Here is a 23,698-nt window from a genome sequence, read left to right on the forward strand (position 1 = left end):
CATGCAGGGGCTCCAAATCATAGATCCATACTTCCAAAGCTCAATCCTCACGTAAAGTTGCAAACTTTACGTATAACTAAAGAGATCTAGGCTCAAAACACACTAGGGATAGGTTTAAGGACAAAAGTGCTTCACAAACTACTCATCTTCTGATGCTTTATGACATATTGGACCATCCCAATAATAGATCTGAAGTGGCAACAACATATCTAAGCCCACAAACTCAAATTGGGTCTCAAACAACCATAAAACCCCCAAATCTCATAACAAAAATAGATCTAGATGCAAAGGAGGGAAAATAGCAGTTTATTACCTCCAAGATGAACACAAACTGAAGTAGATCTCGGATCTACACCTCTCTCTTGAAGCAACCTTCTTGATCTTCAAGTCCCTTTCCAAAGTTTCCTTCCTCCAAAACTATTTCTCTCAAATGATGGAAGCTCACACGAAATCTAGGGTTTACAGGCTCTCTAGGATGATATGGAGGCTGAAGGAGGGACATAACACCCTTTATATAGGATACAACTCCCGGAATTAGGGTTTTCCTCGTTCAGACCAGACTCGCCGAGTCCCCTTAGCCGACTCGCCGAGTCGGTCACTTACTCCTCGACCCGGATCCCGCTCGGACTCGCTGAGTTCCTCCTTGGACTCGACGAGTCGTCCCTTAAAATTAGGGTTTTCTTTCCTTTCTTGGTCTTCCTGACTTTGGGTGTTACACCCAGAATGGCTTGACCTGGGTAGTCAGGCACCCCGAAATTGCCTGACAGTATGTTATTGTATGGTGTGTGGTATGATGAGAGAACTCACTAAGCTTCGTGCTTACAATCTTCAGTTTTGTTTCAGGTACCTTTTCAGCGAAGGGGAAGGAGCCGGCGCGGTAGCGGCACATCACACACACGTATGATTTCCGCAATACGAGCTTACAATCTTCGGTTAGTGTTTCACAATACTAGGGATATCTCTAAAAATGATAGGTTTTTGACATTGTATAAGGATAAAACACATGACGAAACTAAAATTATAAATATTGTTCGCATCACAAAAATATATTAGAGATAATATACGTAATTTCAATCATACCACCAAACAACGATTTCAAACTCGTCTACGTTACACATGGCCGATTCTGATTGGCTAAAAACTAATCACACGGATCGTCAGATCCCACCATCCATCAATTAGATACAATCCAACGGCCACAAAACCCCACACATAAAAACCACTCGGATCAGCAACGCAAAAGAGTACCATATAAATTAGCCCCCAATTCATTTGCTACCTTCACGCTCCATCTCTTTCTCTTACCTTCAACAAAAAACTCGCCGGAAAACTTACAATCTCTCCATTTCCCTCGATTATTTTCTCTAGAATCCACATACGTTGAAATGGAGACCAGTGCTAAGGTGAAAAAGGGTGCCGCCGGAAGGAAGGCAGGTGGTCCAAAGAAGAAGTCCGTCTCCAAGTCCGTCAAGGCTGGTCTTCAGTTCCCCGTCGGGAGAATTGGCCGACACATCAAGAATGGTCGGTACGCCAAGCGTGTGGGTAGCGGTGCTCCGATTTACCTCGCCGCCGTTCTCGAGTACCTTGCTGCTGAGGTAATTGCAAAAAAAAAGCTAGGGCTTTGTGTAAAGCTCGTTCATTTCGTTAATAATCGTTATTTGTTTGCAATTCGAATTGTTTGTGCTTGCTGATGTGATTTTGGAATTGGGATTAGGTGTTGGAGTTGGCTGGAAATGCTGCGAGAGACAACAAGAAGAAGAGAATCATACCAAGACATGTTTTGTTGGCTGTGAGAAATGATGAAGAGCTTGGAAAGCTTCTAGCTGGTGTGACAATTGCTCATGGTGGTGTTCTTCCCAACATTAACCCAGTTCTTTTGCCAAAGAAATCTCTTGAGACTGCCACAAAGGAGCCCAAATCTCCTGCTAAAGCAGCTAAATCCCCAAAGAAAGCTTAGGCGTTGAAGAAAACGTTCTCTCAGTGTCTCTTTGTATGTATTCACATTGTTCTGGTGATGTAGGATAACTTCATGTTTAATCGGTTTTTAGGTAATGTTTGGAAGTATTGTAGTTTGCCTTGCTTATGTTAGCTTCTAGGTTTGAAGAAGAATCTCTCTTTTTCGAAATGAAAATTTTAGTTTTCTGAAATTAATGGACCCTTTGTAATCTACTTATCTATAGTACGAATGTTTTTGGTTCATTTTCTTTACCCTATTGATTTATTTAGATTTTGAGCTACATTCTATATAAGCAGCTGCACCGATTTGTTTTCTCATCCTAAGAAACATAAAATCTTAATGAAGAAGATACTTTGGGAAAATTGAGCGGAATAGCAACATGCATTATCCCACTACCAAGCTATATTCGAAGGATAACTCTAGATACTCGAGCTCTTAATTTGTGTTGTTTGAATCAATTTCGGACACACTGCTTAATTAATTCTGTCATTGTCAACTATGGTTAAGAAGATACTCTTTTGTGTTTGTCCGTTAAACTTAGAAGAGCTTAAAACAACAGATATGAATGCAAGTATTTTTTTTAAAGAGGAACACATTAATGGTTGAATTATTGGAGATCTTAAAGGAGTGTTTGGATTTCTATGGTCGCATGTCAATAGAGGGAAGACAGAAAATTTCCAACTATAGCAGTATAGAAGTGGAAATTGCTTTGTCCTTGATGTCATTTCTACAACACAAACTTTCTCAATAACATTCTCACTTTACGATACTCACCACTAATCATAGTATGTAGTGGTGGATGTCACATCATTACTACAACCAACTCTAAAACTTTAGGGTAGAGGTGAGGATGTGGACCTATGGACCGGACCGTTTTTTTGGACCCCCGGGTAAGTTCTCGGTTCTAGGATTTGAGCAAAACCGGTCCGGTCGGTTTTGAGTAAAAATCGGCTTTGGACGGGTTAATTAAAAAAAATAATCTTTTTAAATATTTTTCTAATTATCCTTTTATTTGGCAAAAAAAGTCATACAACTCCTCCCATACCCTTCGTACGATCGACACAACGTTTTCCATACTCCACCCTCTCGCAAGTCGACTTCTTAGTTCGTTGGACTCGACCAAAAACTGATCTCAACTCAACCAAAATCGATCTTTGTTCCATCCAATCGTTTATGAGTTCTTCAATAGACATTGCAAAGGAATCAAAACTCCTTCTATCGGCCTTACTAAGCAATTGTTTCCTACCCAAAATTGTCGACGTCTCTTGGCATTCACGTTCAAGTTCGAATAGTTCATCTCTCTTTCATAGAAATTCGATTTTCATTCTCCTCCTCACAAGTCTTACAGACTACAAACGGTGTAATCAAAAGCAATGGAATAAAAAGAAAGAATGACAATTGGATTGGAGATGATGATGATGAAACTCAAGTAAGTTTTGTTGGATTTTGTTAAATTATGTTGAATGTTATAAACTATGTTGTTAGATTGTGCAAAACTTTTATTGTGATTATATATGTAAACTAGGGTTACGGTTTTTGGTTGATTTTGTTAATTTTTGTTGAATTTCATAAAATATGTTGTTATATTTTGTTGAATTTCAATGAGTTACAATTCTTTAAAGTTGAGATATCAAAGCTGAAATATTTCAGATTTTCAGCAAAAGTTTATAGTTTGTATTCTGTGAAATTTTTTAAAAAACTATATCTCATTTGTTTTAAGTCGGATTGACATGCGATTTTTTCCAATGTGTAATTTTGAGTTTGTAGATGAATTTAGACTATAATTTTCTTGTTTTTAGTGTTATATTCAATGAATTGCAATCCTTCAAAGTTGGGATATTAAAGCTGAAATATTCAGTTTCTTAACAAAAAATTTATACTTTTGTATTCCGTGATATATAAATCATATGAAAGGGATCTCGATAGACTACCGAAAAATTATGACTTCAAAATTGTAATAGAGATGGTGAAATTCTTTGAAAATGTTAATGACATCTTGCACGATGATAATATAGCTTTGGATAAAATATTTACAATCTTTGTTCCTTTTTATTATTAAATACTAACAACATTTTTATTTTGTGTTTATGTAGAGATTACACAAGGTTTAAAAATGTTAGATTTATATGACCATGATTTGTGGAAGAGGCTAATGGAAGATTAGATTATAACGTTTGTTAGTTGGATTGATTTTAAAGTCTAAACAATGATTTTTGGTGTTATGTTAATTACCATTTGTATGTTTGTGTTAAAATTGTTAACTTTTGTTGGTGAACTTGATTTATATATTATATATTTTTGTTTTTTTTGAAAAATTAATTTTACAAGTTAAAATATTATAAATAAAGGTAGATTACTTATTTGATTCAAAGTTCAAACAAATGGTATAAATAATCAAAGGTTGACCTGTCCAACGGATACAAGAAACGAAAAAATATTTATGTTTACGAGTTGTATCGTATCAAACCCAAAAACGGATTCATTTTAATGAGTTGTAATGTATCAAACCCAACAAGATATTTGTTTTAACGAGTTGTATCAAACCACAAAACGCGTTTTAACGACTTGTATCGTATGCATGTAAAGTTGTACTGATCCAACCCTGTCCAAGAACCCGAAAACAGAACCTGGACCTGGACCCGGTAAGTCTCATCAAGTCCGGTCCACGGTCCAATATATTCTCCGAAAACAGTACGATCCAAGAACCGGTCCGGTTCGGTTCAAATGATCACCCTACTTTAGTGTACCTATCACTAAACACACTTCTACACCTTATTTTTTAATTAAATTTAATTAACAAATACAATAAAAACATACATTTTTTTTAAAGTAGTCTTTTATTCAAAATAAAAACATTACATTAATATTAAAAAAACAACTTAAAATAAAATAGAAAAAAACATAAAAATGCAAGCACAAACAACTACTATTAACCCCATTTTTTTTAAAGAATGTTTTTTCCATTTTGGAGAATTTTTCAGCTTTACCCAAGCTTTGAGATATTTAACTGTTTGTGATTTGTGTCTTTATATTGATGTATGACCAAAGCAACCGGAGCGATATCACCTTCTTGTACATTGTTTATACCAAAATTATAAATTCAGTCGAACTTACAACATGTTATGTTTGATCTATATGCTCAAGAAATCATTACTGAGTGACATTGGTAATGAAATATGATTCTATAGGATCACACCTTAATCAAGTTGATATTTATTGCATATTTATTAAGTAATTTGGTATTAATAAATAAATTCAACTCTTGTATTTAATTATAGACTAATTATTATTTTATTAAAACAATATTATAGGAAGTAGAAAAATAGTCTTTATATTATATGGTATTATAACATAAGTCATGTATAAAGTTTTGGACACTTTGGTTAACCATGATTAAATCAAATGCCTAATCTACCATGGTTAAAAGATTAGTGAAGTTTTTTGTCCCATTAAGCCTCATGACTGAAACTTTTAGGGGGGGGGGGGGGGGAGTGGAGGTTGTTTGTCAACCTTCATCATCTTGTCCCCATGCCTCTTTTTATATCAAATACTTTAGAGTATTTTAATATAAATGTTTTACTTTGCATGAGATATAAAAACGGGCTCTTATGCATGAAAAAAGTAGCTAGTTTTTGGTCATAGTTCTCTTCTCTTTCTCTAGCAAAAGTCATAGCCTTCTAAGAGCCACAAGAGCTCTTGCTTTTGAATTTAGTTCTTACTTTTGGTGTTCACTTTGTATCTTCCTTTTAGTGTTTAATTGTTTTAACACTTAAGGCTTAAACAACAAATTCATACAAGAAGAAATCTAACAATTTTGGTACCTTATTCTTGACGGATGATACTTATAGAGAAGTTCAAGCTTCTTGTTCTTTCCATCTTCATCAACACCTTAAATCCAAGAGGGTCCAAAGGCTTCGAATGTTGTCATTTTCTAAACACCTTATGGTTCTTTTATATCATTCTAACCTCTTATAAAATGATTACTAGTGGTTTTGGTTTTGTTATATACTTGAAATTTACTAGAAATTTTTATAACTTTCGTTGCCGGTTTTTGTGAAAAACTATCTATTTTATGTATCAAAACCCATTAGATTTTACCCTCATATCGCACCACTTCGAAAATATTTCATAAATACTACGACGTGGACAACCCATTAAACCGTAGAAAACGTCTCAAACTTTTCCTAAAAAATCGATCTCTAGACATTTGACTATTTCCATCTTCCGAAAATGACACCCATGCTAATGTTAACCTCTCTTTTTCCTCTTCTGACCAATTCCACATTTTGAGAGCCATGATTTTTGAAAGATCAAGCAACACAAATATGTGAATGTGAATAAATCGGAGAGAATGATTGTGTGAAATATAAGAAGATGTGTGGTTATATTTATAAGTAAATATTAGGAAAAAAAAATTAATTTCCAAACCTTCCATTAGAAGAGTTAAAAGGAGTAACTAAATGCGTTTAATTGGCCGTTCTCGATCATTCTCGGCAACATGGACCACCACAACCACGACCCACGATGAGGCACCGGGATAGTATGAACGACCATGATTAGTTACCACGCAGATAAAAAAAAGTGACAAAAAATATGAATGTTCAAAATGATTTGTAGTTATTTTAAATCAATAAATTTGAATGATTTACCAAATTATAAATAAAATATTTATAATTCGTATTTTGGAGTTATTTGTTTACTTTTATTTACTCTTATTTTTAATTATTTGTTTATTTTTATTTTCATTATATTGTGGTGTCTATGTGTCTGATTATCTATGTAAATGTCGTACGTATATATACAACAAAAAATACAATACCACATACATTACATAGACAAATAGACACATAGACACACAAACTTATAAAGAGATTCACTCATATACATACACATTCTTTTATTAATAAACACACAAACTTATAAAAAGATGCACTCATATACATACACATACTTTTATTAATAAATTTGTCTGATCCTAATTAACTTTCATTATTAAGAATAATAATTTAAAATAAGTAAAATAAAAATAAAATACTTTATCAAATATATTAAATTATATACATATATTAAAACCCAACACATCTGAGAACAAACTTCTAATGTTTCAGACTTTCACCACATCACTTTGGACAGGATTACTGTTTCGTCCTTCTACATTTGCAACATCTTAATATCGTAATGACAAAAACATCGACATCAGTTTGTAACAATCCATATCACTTTGTAAATTCCTCCACCCCTTTCTTCTTCATTCGTCTCTGTCTATCTTCCTTTCTTCTTCGTTCGTCTCCTACTGTTCATTTGATTATCCCAACGACTTCATCCAAAAATATAGGATTTCGATTTCTCTCACCAAAAACCTTTTGCGCTCTATTATGGCCACCAAACGCCTGCAACCGCAACCACTCTGAGGAATTTCAGTATGTTGTTGGTTGTTCTAATTTTCTTATGATATTCATTCAATCGGTATTCTTTCTAATCCTATTGTGTTTTTTAGAAATGTCTCCAACTTTTTGGGTTTGACAATCAACGATTTGCCGTCCAAGAAATCATGAATTCGATTTCTGTCGCCAACCACCTTTGCTCTGTTACTGTTTAGAATTGCGGTATGTCATATGTTTCTCCAACAACTTTGAACTCCATCCTTCTTCCTTCCGACTTCCTGCATTTGATGCTTACGACTTCTTTTCCTCCGGGAATTTAGGGCTTCATTCCGTTTCTTCTCTTCTTCGCTTTCACCATTCGTGTAGGAAATATAAAAATAACTCATATATATATATATATATATATTTTCTAATTTTGACTTTTGCAGTCAAATTTTTAGTACAACTATTAAAGATTTATGTGTCTTTTAAGAGTAACTTCTCTAATTCGATTTTAGGGTTTTTTTATCTGCAATGAAGACAAGTTCGATTTTGGTTTTTTTCTCATAATTTTTAATATGCAATGTCTGGCTTGGTTCTTATATTTCTATTTTTTATAGTTTTTCTTAATGTATGTGATAACTGGTTTTTTCTTATCAAGTTATTCTATATTGCTAGTGTCTCTGTGCACACACACATAAGTCGATCTTGAAACATGAGATGCATTTGAGTATATTTTTTTTCCATTTTTATCAGTTTATTTATGTTTTTTCAATTTTTTGTAAATAGATGTTTGTTCAATTATTCTCATTTAAGTTTATTTATGTTTTTTATCAGTATTTTTTTTTTATTTGAAGATTAACCAAACATCCAACAAGAATAACGATTTACTTCGTTTCTTTCTTCTCCCGTGACTTGATCGGAAAAAAGCCAACTCCAGTAATGATGTATCATCAAACGTATTGTAATATAACAACCTAGGCAGGTAGAGTAAGAAAGAGGTTGGGTAGTTGTGTCCTAAGGGGCAATGTCTTCGGTAAAGAGGTGAGAGAGTGAGGTTATAAGAAGAGGGTGGTTTTGTTAATTGAAGAGGTAGCAAGAGCTACACGTGGCAAGGAAGCAGGGGCAGTAGTAGGCCTGTAGCCTGTAATGTAGGGGCAAAAGTGGTGAATCCCCCGTTCTCACACCATTAGCATCCATGAGGTCCTTTTAATGGCTGCTACATTGGATCCTTTTTGATGTTGTTATCAATGTTGTCAAGAATGTTATATTGCATTTTTTTTATGATTTCTTGATTTTGTGTAGGTGGTTTCCAGGATCCGAGAATTCATTAAACTTTTCAAGTTTACATCTTCAAACTGATGTAAGCAATAGTGATGAATTATTCTCTCATTGTGTTTGTCTGAAAACGTCCTACTATATGCACGCGTGACCAGCGGCGGACGCAGACTGTTTTAGTAGGGGTGTCCCTCGTACTTCAAGCGGGTGCACCTAATAGAAAAAACCAAAAAAAAAAAAAAATTTACACTGCGTGCCGGAAATTAAGCAGTGGCCCGGGACCCCAAATGTGCTACAAAGGTCCGCCACTGCGCGTGACTATGTGTTGTGTTTGCTGGGGGTGGGACCCATGTGTGACGTGTATGAGTTTATTTTTTGTGTTTACCCCCTTTTATTCTTCATCTCCATCTCTCTCTTTCTCATCGCTTTTTCGTTCTATTAGGTGGATTTTTATTCATTTGAGTCACAAGTCCTTAATTTTTCATGGAAGGTGGAAAAATACATACAAAACTATGGTTATCAAATATGGAATTCCTTTTTATTTGGTTCATGAGTTGTAAAGTATGTGTGTGTCTTTGGCGTGTTTATGTAGTTTACATGATAAGTTTTAGTTTTTGATTTGGTCATCATTTTTGGGTTTGTGATTGGTTTAAGTGTGTAGGCTTTATTATTATTGTCTTAAAGTAAATGATACCATAGGTTTACATATGACCACCATGAAGACATGCCAACAAAGTCTTTGTATGTGGATGCCTTAATTCCACCGACACATCTAAGTTACCATAGTTACTCTTTGACTTTTTATAATATGTAAAATGCCACAATAAATACTAAAAAATATATATGCTCATCTCCTTTCACCCATAACCACCACGTGCTGACGTGCCGGTGACTTTCCTGAGCAAATCTTTACTTTATGTTTATTACTTTATTTGTGTTTTGTAATTGTGGTTTTGAAAGAGTGAGTGATTAAGTTTGGAGAAAACGTGTTGAATAAACAAGTGTTTCGATTGTTCATCTGGCTCAACATTTTTAAACTACATAAATATATATCCTTTTTGTTTCTACATTAGTTAATTATGTGTTTAAAACAGTAGGTTGCCTTTGTTTATACTTAATTATATATCAATTTTTTTGTGTTCAATGTTATATAGGGATTAATAAATAAGAAACACAAACCGGTTAATGAATTACTAAATTTGGTGAAGTTAAACTTCCATATTGTTTTACACAATTAATTTCTCATTCTCCATTTCAATTTAATTACATAGATCAAACATTTTTTTGTAATTGAAATATTGATGAAATTGGCTTTTTTAGACAACTTTATTTGTTTGAGTATTTTTTTATAAAAAAAATTACATTATTTATATTTATAAAGAATGAATCCAAAAAATTTGTTACTTAAATGACAACATAATCGGTGCTGCTTATGATCAAGTTCATTATCATTAAGGGCTGAAGATCAATAGATTTCAAGTTTTAAAGAAATACAGATTTTCGATTTTTTAATCATATTGGTGTTATTTTAGATCAAATGTTTTACTAAGAGACAACGAAAGGGTAGAAAAGGCATCTAATGTCAGCATCTTGCCTACAACCTATGTATAATTAAAAACATATTTCAACACACATGATAAAATGTAAAAAAAATGTTAAGCGGTGATGTAGATCCCAAAAATTTTCCCATATGATACAATGATTATAACTCTTATTTTACACTTTAGATCCCAAATTTACCATCCCTATCATTTTATTCATAATATCAAGTATAATATTAATTTTGAAAGCATGTGGATTGTCAATGTAATGTAAACATGTCTATAAAAAAATATATGTAGTCCGGCATTTTAATCAACAACATTAACTGTATTTACATGACTTGCGAGAAGCTATAAAACTAATAACCTATCAAGAACTTAATTATGTTTAGCATTGATTATTATCAGGCCAAAACTCCTCGAAGAAATATGCTCCAACCTCATTTGCTTTTCTTTAAAAGTTATTCCTTTTTCGAAACTAACCATGGACATTATCCAAATTTTAAATATCTGAAAGAAATTTTTCGCAAAGGAACTAATCGCCTCTACAAACTAATTTCTGAAAAAACTATTCGCACCCGTCGCTTGGCGTTGGTAAATGGCTAGTATCTTTTAAACGCATCTTAGTAATTTGTAGAATAATCTATTATCAAACAAAATTTGTTTACTTTGAGTTATCTGATTTAAGAGAAGGATATCACAACCTTTGAGATGTTAACGACATTAGTCCAGCTTGCAAAGTCTGGTAGGCTTTTAAAGTTGGCTTATAAAGAGCCGGAAAATGTCCTAGTCTTTTAAAAAATGGTTTAATTAGTGGTAAACGGTCCAGTTTTAACCGGTTTTTGATCAGTCGTTGGTTTTCTGTGGTTCGGTACACAACCGGTTTTTGAGACTTATACAACTGATGACTCAACCGTTCTCGGTTGAACCAGTTCAACCGACCGATTCGGTCCGATTTTCAAAACAATGGTTATATCTTCGACTTTAGCTTTCAAATTTAGAAACCACAACCAGAATTTCTCAACCACAAAACCATGGAATGGAATCTAGAATTTCAATTCCATTAAGATTGAACAGACACAATCCAATACTCATACCTCAACACAATATTGAGATTTATGGAATAAGTCAGGATTATCTATATCATATACAATAACTCCCACTATCAAACATCATAATAAAGTGGAGCCAAGGCTGCATATCAAGAAAAATACATCGAAAAAACCTCGGAAACAACTCTTTTCGCCACATAATAAAAGTAGGTCATTATCTTAATCTCCATGAAGCTTACTAACTCGTGGAGGTGACTTTGAATAAACAACAATGTCATAAGCAGCCCCAGTAACATCATCACCACAAACGATACAACCCAAACTTCCAGGGGTTGGTGGCCCATATCTTGTATCGGGCACATGACCAAATAACCGTACATTATATGAATCTAAATTCATTAACTGAACTATTTCTTTCGCGATCTTAAACGTACAGGTAAAAACAACATATAACAGTTTATTTATATCCGACGCGTAACCAACATCTATCCATTTCACAGACACTACACAGAAAACACCAAGTCCCAAACGAATGAAATACAAAAACCACAGCGAAGCGAACGAAGGAACAAACGCCAAAAAACAGTAAAACTATTTGATCTTTTCAGAACATACGTAGACCTAAACTGCACTCCCTTTGTTGTATCACTTTTGGTCCATACTACATGCTACAGACTACATTCAACACATTATCTTCATTAACAATAATCTGTAAATATTTCAGTAAAACTATGTCATCTTGGGACGAACATATACAAAACAATCATTGTCATCTTTTGTTGTATATATAAATTTGTTTGATATCAAATAATATTTACTTTCAATATGTTGTTTTTAGTGTGTTTACTGTTCATGAACTTTATAAAATAACCATTCTCGTCGGTGGAAGCAATTATCATATATTTAATAACAAAAAAAATAACTAAATGCTTTTACTATTTACAAAATGGTCGCAAAAAATAAATAATTAACGTGACCCGTGGTTCCCCACGGGTTAACACACTAGTTTAAATAACTTATTAGAAAGTATTACATATAATATACCAATCTAAACAAAATATTTATTAGGCTACAATATTTGTTATATGGTATGTCTTGTATTTTGTGATGGGTTAGGCTAGGTGGGGCTATGGTAACATACAAATATCCCGGCTTAACACGGTTTTTCTCATCTTATATTTAAACCTGAAAAAATCTGACATGACACGACACGACACGACAACCAGACATGAAAATTAACAAATTTGTGTAAGCTATTTTGATGGATTGACACAACAAGAAAGATAAATGGATATGATTTGGGTAAAAACTTTCTACTTTAAATTATATATAATATTTTATAACTTTTATATTTTTATAAATGTATTATATATACTGTTAGAATTATAATAGACCAATCTAATAAATAATAAAAAGAAGTTTGGGCTTGTTGATATTTGGGCTTCTAAAAACCGATTCATATAGGGATGGTTCAAAGTTTTGCTTTCTTTACCCTATAACCTAATTCATCGTAGTTTGTATTCCGTACAGCCCGTAACACTTAACACCTCCCATCCGCCTCCGTCCTTCACCGGTTCACCTCTCTGCTTCACACTTCATCCCATCCTTATCGCCGCCCATCTCAGGTAAGTAGCATCGTTTCGATTGAAAAACTCTGCCTGGAGCAAACAAGAAGTTGAATCTGCTTTATCCACCGACGTCAATATGGTTAGTTGTATTACGATTGTGTATCCAAAAGACTAAATTGCTTTGAACTGCTTATTGGATGGATTCACATGCTTTGTTTATCAATGAAATTTCGTTAAGGAAGTTCGATTATGCCCAACTTTACCGCTTGAATCTAAAAAATAATGCATCCCAACAGTTAATTTTGGTATTCTTCTGTGAGTTGATAACCTTTTTCTTTTGTTGTTAAAAGCCTCAAGGAGATTACATAGAGCTTCACAGGAAGAGAAATGGTTATCGCCATGATCACTTTGAGAGGAAGCGGAAGAAGGAAGCCCGTGAAGTTCACAAGCGCTCCCAAACTGCTCAAAAGGTTGTGCCTCTTTATCAATCACTTCCTTAATCTCTCAAATTGGATAGTTTTCTTAGAAAGTTTGAACTATTTGCTCAAATCTCAATTGGAAGCCATGGAATTCTAAAAAAGTTTCCTTCTTTTATGGTTGTTCCAGGCTTTAGGAATCAAGGGTAAGATGTTTGCCAAGAAACGATATGCAGAAAAGGCTCAAATGAAGAAGACGTTAGTATCTCTGCTCTACTTTTATCATTCATTATCATCTTCTAGCATCGATTTCTTTTCATTTTCTCCTTCTAACTTCCGAGTGTTTTAATATAATAGATTGGCCATGCATGAAGAATCATCAAGTAGACGCAAGGTGGATGATGATGTTCAGGAAGGTGCTGTTCCTGCCTATCTTCTTGATCGTGAAACCACAACACGTGCAAAGGTTTGTTTCCTTTCCTTAAATTAATAAACAAAAACACTTCTTCTCCTCCCTTATATGATATAATCAACAAAACATTCAGATTCTTAGCAACACAGTAAAACAAAAAAGAAAGGAGAAAGCAGGAAAGTGGGACGTGCCTTTACCCAAGGTAAGACCCGTGGCTGAAGACGAGATGTTCAAAGTGATCAGAACTGGGAAAAGGAAAAGTGAGTATTTTGACTCTTTTACCCTCCTTCTTCTTCTTCATCTTTTTTGTTTGTGTAACGAAATAAGTTAACTTGTGTACATTGATTGATTGCAGCGAAACAATGGAAGAGGATGATTACAAAAGTGACATTTGTAGGACAAGGCTTCACAAGAAAACCTCCAAAATACGAGAGATTTATTCGTCCAACTGGTTTAAGGTTTACGAAAGCCCATGTGACACATCCTGAACTGAAGTGCACTTTTAATCTTGAAATGATTGGCGTGAAGAAGAATCCTAATGGTCCAATGTATACATCACTTGGTGTTGTCACTAAGGGAACAATCATTGAGGTACTTACATTTTTTATTTTTATTTTTATTTTTCCGACTTTGTTTACATGTAGTAAATTTGAACAAAAAATGATGTGAATTTTAGGTGAATGTGAGTGAACTAGGTCTGGTCACACCAGCTGGGAAAGTAGTATGGGGTAAGATTATGATTATACTTTTTAATAATAATAATAATAATAATAATAATAATAATAATAATCTTTCTTTGGGATGTTGATGTGTTTGTGGATGTGGTTGAATGCAGGGAAATATGCACAAGTCACGAATAATCCTGAGAATGATGGATGCATTAATGCGGTTTTGCTTGTGTAGATCATCAAGCTTACATGTTTTTTTTTGGAGTATATTTATTTGTATGCTTTAGAAGATATGCAGAAAACTACCACAATATTGTGAAAAAAGATTAATGTGTTTTTAATTTCAAAGTAAAATGTTACAGTGAGCAAATACATACATAAAAGAATGACTATAACAGTAACAGGACAACTTTAATAATATTTAAAGTAATGCTTTTACATAAATACAAACGATAAATACAAACGCTATGATAAATTAGAATGTAGTTGAATCTGAAATAGTAAAAAAAACTATTGACATATTGTATATTGTAAATAATAGTTGTTAGGAATCATAAATTTCCAAATACTTTTTTAAACACAACATTAGTTGTTTTAATGCTAAGGTTACAATCATACATTTGTATTAAAGGTAGTTATTTGAGCAGCCGCAAAATAGTCATAGAGAAAACCTATTGAAACCCACTGTATGTTTTGTTCAAGGGCAAATGTGTCCAGAAAATACAAAATACAATGTTGTAGTGGGATGACTTTGAAAGTTAGAAGTTATAAAAAGGACTTTAAATTTAAAGAAAGAAATAGCAACACTACTTTCATACACACATGCACATTGATGATAAATATGAAATAACAGTTTGGAAAAACCAATTAATATTTTAGTATGATGGGATTTTGAAAAAAAGAAAATAGCAAAATGGAACATTTTTACATCTTATTTACAACAAATAGACACAAAGTAACAAATACACACTTTTCTGAAGTACATCATTATAATGAAAAGCAAATGTAAGTAGGATGACACATTGTTGAAAATTGTTTAATTGTTTTTTGCAAGGGACAAATTGTGAAATTTATTATTAACATTGACATTTTTTGTATTTTTTTTTACAACAAAGATACACAGAACAAAACATTGTACCTTCGTTTTGGAAAAAATGTTAAAAAATTTATTTTTAGAAAGTCCACTGCTATTTTATGGATTTTTCTAAAATTTTACTGTTAAATTATGTTTTTTAACAAAATAAGGAGGAAATCAAATTTTATGAAAGTAAAATGCTAGTTTATGTAAAATTTTGAAGTTTTTATTTTTGTAATATTTTGCTTTTCTGAAAAATAAGGCAAAGATGTGACTTCTTATAAAGTAGTTTTTGCCATTTTTATATTTTATTACAACATATACACACGTAGTAAAACATTATACTTTCAATTTGCTGTGTAATATAGCATCATACTGTTTTATTATCTTCGAACAAAAAAAAAGATAAAATTATCTCTAGATCATTGTTATGCATTATACCTGGGTACACCCAAGAACTTTCAAAAAAACCAAACAAACATACAAATCATCATCATCAAGATTCAAAACACCTACAAATACGAAAGCAACAATTGTCATATCTTGAATCTATATTCAAAATCAATATCTAAATTCATCATTTGATCTTGTAGTCAAATCACAATTCATCACCATCTTCCCTGCTTCCATTTGATGTGTAGCCAATATATAACTCACAGGTGCTCGATCCACTCCAAATTTCCCATCTTTTTCCACCTTTTCACTTTCTCTCACCTTTGACTTTGACTTTGACTCATTAACAACCCCTAAAATCCCCCTTTGTCTCAAACTCCCCCAAGAAACAGCTGCTTTTCGTTTCAACTTATGCCCCCACACAACACTATCCTTATCCCACCTTTTTACCTCATTAAGCAACAAGCTTTCATTCTCTTTCACATCATCTTTCATTCTTGGAACAAAAAATTCCGGTTTTGCCCCTGCCACCGCCATTCTTGGAACACCCAACGCGTTCACAAACGAATAAGGAGCATTATGTCTTCTTTTCCCATTTGTAGATGAAAAAGCAGCTAAGAAAACATCCTTCACGTTTCTCATTTGGGTCCCCGTTTGACTTTGACTTTGACTAGTCAATGTCCTACTACCTTTTGAAAGTCCAAGTCCAACCACTACATGATCTGTTTTAGGCCTTAAAGATTCCACCTTTTTGTCTTCTAACATTCCAGGAATTGAAGAGAATGAAAACTGACCTTTGATGGAGATGGAGGGTAGGATCTTGGGAGACGGGGTGAAGTTTTTTTGGAGGGAGTTGACTTTTTTCAGGCGGTCAACGGCTGCCCCTTCGACCCATCTGACCACTGCGATCCGTGAAGTGCGATTTGGATCGTATTCGATTCGTTCAACTACACCTACTGATGAAGTGTTGCGTTTTAGGTCAATTGTTCTTTGTGACCGTTTTGCCCCTCCCCCTCTGTGGAAAATTGTGATACGACCCTTTGAGTTTCTACCTGCTGACTTGTCTTTACCTGTAACGAATTGCCTAAGTGGCCTTTCAGAGCTCACATTTTGAGCACCTGTAGGAATATTATGATCGCATTAGTAAAACTGGTTTTCTTTGTTAAAGGAATTTTAGATAATGATACAGATTACAGAGAGTTATATTTGTTCAAATCCTAAGATGTAATGCCTTTTCATGCCTCAGGTTTTTCATTGATAACTTTCTTTATGAACAAAGATTAAGGAAGCTGGAAAAGAATTGGCAAGGAAAGGCTACAAATTGGTGATGATATTAGTGTTAAAAAATAATCCCTTAATGCACATTTCTCAATGTGGAAGCTTCTGTTTAATCATGCTAATACGGATTCTTTGTTCCAGGTGCGATGTTACACTTACCTAGTACTCTCAAATGCATGATGTTATGGGCTTCATTGTGTAGTTAAAAAACAGAAATTCATGTCTTTAAGCAACATTTTTCTCCAAAAGTATAACGCAGTACACAATTTGGTATCTAACTCTAGTTATTTAATTACAATGTAATGAGGGAAACATTCAATCTGAATGTACAACGAAGATCCCAACTCCATGACTAAAATTTGGGATAAATAATCCGTCAACAATCAACAGAATGAGTCAACTGAAACCATGGAAAGACAATCCAGGTTACGAACACGGCCATAACACTATAATTACAAAAAACGATACAAATAATTACATAAATCAAAAGAAATGTACATCCCGACATCGAATTGAATGTTCCTCGAACTTTAATTTTTTCAAATTAGTTTCCGTTGCGGAAGAAAATTTTAAATCAAGAGTTGAATAGAAACACACTTACGGCTGATAGAATGCTTGGATCTCATCTGAGAGCTGCTAATCCTCGATGTAATCAAAGAAACGGATCCGTTAACAGCTCGACGGCAATATGAAGAAAATGACATTTTCAATTGCACTAGTCGCAATTCAAAAGTAAGGAATTTGAGGTTTTCTCTAGGGTTTCTGTGTTTGCCTTTTGAAAACGATAAAGAAGCTCCGGTTGCAGAGTCACAACGCACTTTGCCGTGAGACCAACTCCCAAGCACTCGAAGTCCGATAATCCGATTTACGCTACAGGCCTACAGTGGTTAGCGATGGGCTTATTTGGAGCCCATTAGGGTGTTTTAAAGCAATATGATATATCTTATAATAAAAATATTTTTGTAAGCATCATTTCATTTGAAACTCTTTTTGTCTTTTCATATTCTCAAATGATTATGAGAGTGTCTGGTAAAAGTAGCTGTTAGCTGAAAGCGGGTAGTGGTTAGCTGGTAGCGTGTAGCAGGTAGCGGGAAGCTGTAGTTTTTATTTGTTATATGAATGTTTGGCAAAAGTAGCTGGAAGCTTTTGAAATATATAAAATTACATAAAAGGACAATTGATTAAAAATAAATAAATATATAAATATATTTTTAAGGGTAATTATGGAAATTGATTTTAAAAGTTCATGAGCGTTTTGTTAAACGCTACATCAAGTAGCTTTTAGAATCGGAGCGTTTTGTTAAAACTAAAAGCTAAACGCTCGTACTGCCAAACGAAACTTTTAGTTTAAACTAGAGCGTTTTATCAAAAGCTAAAAAAGCTAGAAGCTCCCAAACGCTTCCAAAAGCTTCGTGTCAAACACGTCCTATATTTCTAAGCATCATATTGATTTGAAATTCGTTTGTCTTTTCATATTTTAAAATGACTTTTCAAATGTCTTCTAAGTAATTGATTTAGCATTAAACACCAAACATGTTATATAAACTCTTACATGTAAGAAAAATGTCATAAGAAAAAAAATCCAATAGACACAATTCTTTTAGAACGTATTAGCAATGATAAAATCCCTAAAAAAGTTATACAAGTCAAGGTTATGGATGAATGTATCATTTTTACTCATACTTTAATCGTGTTATATTTTTTTCCAATAGTGATTTGCAATTCGAGTTGTGGTTTGCAATTTTCGAAGTTACATGTGAGAACATCATCATTAGCCTATTTGTTTTTATCTCTTCGTTTTATTATGAATATTTCAATATGCTTTGTTTTTCTTAGATTTTGGTTTCATTTTATATTTACATTTATATAGGGTGAACATGGTGCGGTTCGGTGCGGTTTTTGGCCAAAATCGAACCAAAAACTGCAAATCAGTTTTTTGAAGTTTACAAACCGCACCGTTCGATTTTTATGCGTTTTTTTTCGGTTTTTTGCGGTTCCGTTTTTTCTTTGCGTTTTTTGTCAGTTTTTTATTTGATTTTTGTTTTGTTTTCTTACTAAAACTCAAGTAACTCATACTTGGATTCAGATGAGAAGTGTTAATCAGTTTTTGAGAAACTTTATGTGGAGATGAGAAGCGTCAAAATTTTCATCCCCAACAATATGCGACTCCTCAAAGATGTGGCTTAAAAGCCAGAAAATTGACACCTTATATGAAATGTGAGAATGGTGAAGGTTTTATTTCAAATGCGATGAGGGATACTCTTATAAGGTTGACAAAATTAAAGCTCAAATGATATATTGGAGATGAACCACCGATACCACCACATCCTGGTTTGAAATAAAATAACATAACCACTCATTCAACATGCTTCTAATGCTTGAGTATAATACGAATTAAATATAATATTTGTTTCACAAATACATAAGATAATATCTATTAATGTATTCAGAGAAATAATACTATCATCACTAGTGCTCTTAATATTAAAATGTTAAAAAATATAATAAACTTTATTTGTTCTTGTAAATATCACTATATGTATACTTAAAAATATACAATCATCATTCGATAAGATAGATTTGTATATTTAAAGAAATTTTAAATGTCATGAGTTCTTCGTTCTTACAAATATCAACACTTTATATATATATATATATATATATATATATATATATATATATATATATATATATATATATATATATATATATATTCAGTGCAGTTCGGTTTTTTGCAAGACTAGAAACCGCACCGCACCATACATTTTCGATTTTTGCAAACCTAAAAACCGCATTCGGATTTCATTTTGATTTCGGTTTTTTGGTTTCGGTTTATGCGGTTTTTTCGATGTTTTTGGTTTGCGGTTCGGTTTTTGCTCCCCTTACATTTATACATGTATGAAAGGTTGTTTGAACAACATATTGTAATTGATTAAAACAATTCATGTTAAGTATATTGATATGCTCCATAATTTCTATCATAAAAGCTTAATTTCAAGTCCATCGTTATAACAAGTTGTACAAATCTTATATGAAGTGGCCTAAAATGAGTTTTCAAGTTTAACATTTTTTTTTCATAATTAGTTTAATGTTATTAATAATTTTTTATTGAATGCCTTAAGAGGCAACAAACATCCCATAATGAGTTTTATATCAACTTCGTATAAATATAATTATTTTAAAATTAATAATAGTGATATGATTATTTTAATAGCGTGTATGTATATATGTGTGTGTATGTGTGTGTGTATATATATATATATATATATATATATATATATATATATATATATATATATATATATATATATATATGTATATATATTCTGCGTAATGCTGGAAATTTACTTAAATAGAATCCATTTGAAATTTTCACAACAACAAAAGAGTTTCTAATTTGTGTATACTTATGATTTCAAATATAAAGTTATTAATCACTATAAGTCAAAAGTTTTTGTAACTTATGGTTATCGGTACTGACTTTTGATTTTCTTATCGTTTATATACATTGTATTCGTATTAGTAATATATAAATAAGTTTTTTCACAAACAATAACATGTTTTAAAATACTTTTAATTAAAATACGAAGAGTTGAAAAAAAGAGTGTTTTCCGCATAATGGTTATTACTATGCACATTTTTCTTGGAACAATAAGTATTCTTTCATAATTAGATTAATGTTATTAATATTTTTTGTTGTATGCCTTAAAGGCATCAAACATTTTATAATGAGTTTTTATATCAACTTCATATAAATATAATTATTTCAAAGTTAATAATTACGATATGATTATTTTAATAACAAGCATGTATGTATGTGTCTGTATGTATGTATGTGTGTGTGACATCCTCAATTTCATGGTCAGAAAATACCGATTTGTTTTTAAAATAAGAGTAATCTTTTAAAGAAAACAGTTGCGGAATTTGTTCCCAAGATATGATAAAGATTTATCAAAGCATTTCTTTAAAGAAATGTATTTTCATTTTATAACAAAATCTCGGGATGTCATGTTCAATACAGACCAAAAGCATAAACAGAACAAAATAGACCTTACAACAGTTATTCATAACTACTGGCCTATAATCCAAAATCTCTCGTTATGTCAACCAACTTGTGCTCTCGAGCCATAACTTGTAATACAAAGAAAACTGAGAGGTTCAGGTTTGGGAGCCTGGTGAGCATATAGGGTTTTCAACCCACAATAATATAATTATTATATTTAATTATCAAATAATTAATCTAATTACCCACCCCCTTTATCTCCATTTATTTCTTAAATATTTATCCTAAGAACCGATTACCTTTCTCCCATTCAATCCTAAGGATTGCCCTAAGGAACTGGCACAAAGTCTAGTGCTGCCAAGGTTCTTAGATTACCTCTGGTGAACACGCAGTTCACAATAAATAATGAACACCTAGTTCAAGAACACCTAATAGACACTTAGTTCCAATATTACCCAGTGAACACTTAGTTCAAAAACACTTAATGAACGCTTAGTTCAAATACTACCCAATGAACACCTAGTTCAAAAACACTTAATGAACGCTTAGTTCAAATACTACCCAATGAACACCTAGTTCAAAAACACTTAATGAACGCTTAGTTCAAATACTACCCAATGAACACCTAGTTCCAAAACACTTAATGAACACTTAGTTCAAATACTACCTAATGAACACCTAGTTCAAAAACACTTAATGAACGCTTAGTTCAAATATCTCTGATGAACACTAAGTTCAAATATCTAATGAACACTTAGTTCGAATATCCCTGGTGAACCCAATCACATAAGGAACACAGAGTACGAAAGCTCTTAGTTCAAACAATGTAATAATAATCTACATCTCGATCCGGCAAAACCACTAATATTATAAACACATATAAATCATATTTCTAAAACAATATATCCCATCCCGTCGATCCCCACATACTGACCCTATACAATGATCTTACGAGATCTAGCCTAAGAATCGATATGAACCACAAACTGACAAAGCTGCTTCGGAAATTCCCTGGCAGCAAACGAGGATCAATAATGACATCAAATGAGGGGAATGGAATAAGCTTCACCACGAACCTTCGTTTGTAAAAGAAAGAACCACAAGACATTTTAAGTCATGGGTAGTTATCTAGATAACAATACCTAGGCGTGGTCCGACTATCACGAGGTATTATACCTCCAGACTCTACCTATCCCATCATCAAACTTTGCCTAGCAGTGGCCTAAATACATGAGGTATTTCACCCCCAGACGCACCTTATCCGGCAATATAACACCAGACATACCTAGCAGTGGTCTATTACCGACACACTTTATTAGGCAGTCTACGAAGTTCCCTTAATTACTTCGTGAAAGAAAACGATGACATATGAAGCTCAGTCGATCACCTCATAAAAGAAACGCTGACTCCAAAGCTCTCTCAAAATAAAAGTATTGGGAAATACTACTAGGGTACTCCTGTATGCTCCCGTAGCCGACACACAGAATTGTCAAAAAGACTTTGTACATGATAGTACTTCTGGCACATTATAGTACTCTGATATGCGAAAGCCTCGTACCCGAGAACATAATAGTACCCTGGCACAAGCAGCACCCAAGACACAGAGCTTTGAAAAATACTTCATACATAAAATGTACTTCTATACGTAGGACGTACTACACCGATCATCAATCTCACAACACACGTACTCTTAATATGAGGCTACCCAATGTCCAAACTTAATGGAACTAAACATCCCTATTTAAGTCTTAACCCATCACTAGGCAAGCCTACTATGCTTATAATCAATTTTCGATACTAACTCCGTTTAGGCAATGCTAACTAGTGTATACTTAACACAGAGTTTTAAGTAATAATATCATATATTCACATCTTAACACATATTGAACCATAACTGATTCGTACGTTGTATATCATCAAATATATCTAACACGTATTTCGGACAATAACAAATACTTCACATACATATGTATATTTCATACTTTAATCAATACTCGTATTAAAATCATGTTCCTAAAAGGGACTATACTTATGATACCTTATCGAAAGACCACGTAGTTCAAAATTACATAATCCGTACACCCGGATCTTAAATTTTCCTCATTACCTAATCCATATTCCCGGATCTAAAACTAACCTCTTGATCTGATCCATACTCTCGGATCTAAAACTAACCTCCTGATCTAATCCACATCCAGATCTAAAACAAGTTTATCTCTTTATCCTTTTATCTCATGATCCAAGTCATCTTTTATCACATACCAACAATCTTATCTGCCCATGTTCTACCCAACATATTTGCAGATACAAAATACATATACAGTTTAACTCATTAAAACCTATATAATTTATCCATCCCACAAACATCTCAAATAAACAACAATATATATACACACATAGCACGTATTTCATATCAAATACTTAATATTAATGTGTTAGAAGAAAGTGACCACACACTCACTTGATCAGAAGATGATCGGGCAGCACTACGGCTTGTAGAAGTAGTATCCTTCGGTGAAACTGTGATCTCTTCACACACCGGACTTCTCGCAGGCAGAGCTTCGACTCAGAAACTCTTTTCTTCTCAGGATCTTCGGTACTTCGGGACTCGCTTCGGGTCTCGGGATGATACCGGGGCTTCGGGGGGTTAAAATTGCACGTAAAACGATGTAATATGGGTGAGAGATGAGAGAA

General features: G+C 33.2%; 3 protein-coding genes across 3 annotated transcripts; 2 read left to right on the forward strand and 1 right to left on the reverse strand.

Annotated features, from left to right (window-relative positions):
• Nucleotides 1–1,272: 1,272 nt before the first annotated feature.
• LOC145058137 (histone H2A-like) lies at nucleotides 1,273–2,147 on the forward strand. The gene is made up of 2 exons (XM_079006051.1): nucleotides 1,273–1,595; nucleotides 1,715–2,147. The coding sequence occupies exons 1-2, from the start codon at nucleotides 1,386–1,388 to the stop codon at nucleotides 1,955–1,957; spliced, it is 453 nt and encodes a 150-aa protein (XP_078862177.1). The 5' UTR covers nucleotides 1,273–1,385; the 3' UTR covers nucleotides 1,958–2,147.
• A 10,574-nt stretch (nucleotides 2,148–12,721) lies between these two features.
• Nucleotides 12,722–14,625, forward strand: LOC145058688 (uncharacterized). Its single transcript, XM_079006595.1, has 8 exons — nucleotides 12,722–12,898; nucleotides 13,110–13,229; nucleotides 13,366–13,433; nucleotides 13,533–13,641; nucleotides 13,721–13,847; nucleotides 13,943–14,178; nucleotides 14,264–14,315; nucleotides 14,423–14,625. Exons 1-8 carry the CDS (start codon nucleotides 12,896–12,898, stop codon nucleotides 14,488–14,490), a joined length of 783 nt encoding a protein of 260 aa, XP_078862721.1. The 5' UTR covers nucleotides 12,722–12,895; the 3' UTR covers nucleotides 14,491–14,625.
• A 1,111-nt stretch (nucleotides 14,626–15,736) lies between these two features.
• Nucleotides 15,737–17,844, reverse strand: LOC145058334 (large ribosomal subunit protein uL2mz, N-terminal part-like). The gene is made up of 2 exons (XM_079006253.1): nucleotides 17,603–17,844; nucleotides 15,737–16,841 (listed from the first exon to the last, which is right to left on the reverse strand). Exons 1-2 carry the CDS (start codon nucleotides 17,703–17,705, stop codon nucleotides 15,892–15,894), a joined length of 1,053 nt encoding a protein of 350 aa, XP_078862379.1. The 5' UTR covers nucleotides 17,706–17,844; the 3' UTR covers nucleotides 15,737–15,891.
• Nucleotides 17,845–23,698: the final 5,854 nt, after the last annotated feature.

This window comes from Lactuca serriola, chromosome 6 (assembly GCF_051521515.1).
Source record: "Lactuca serriola cultivar US96UC23 chromosome 6, Lser_US96UC23_V15, whole genome shotgun sequence".
Classification (NCBI taxonomy): Eukaryota; Viridiplantae; Streptophyta; class Magnoliopsida; order Asterales; family Asteraceae; genus Lactuca; species Lactuca serriola.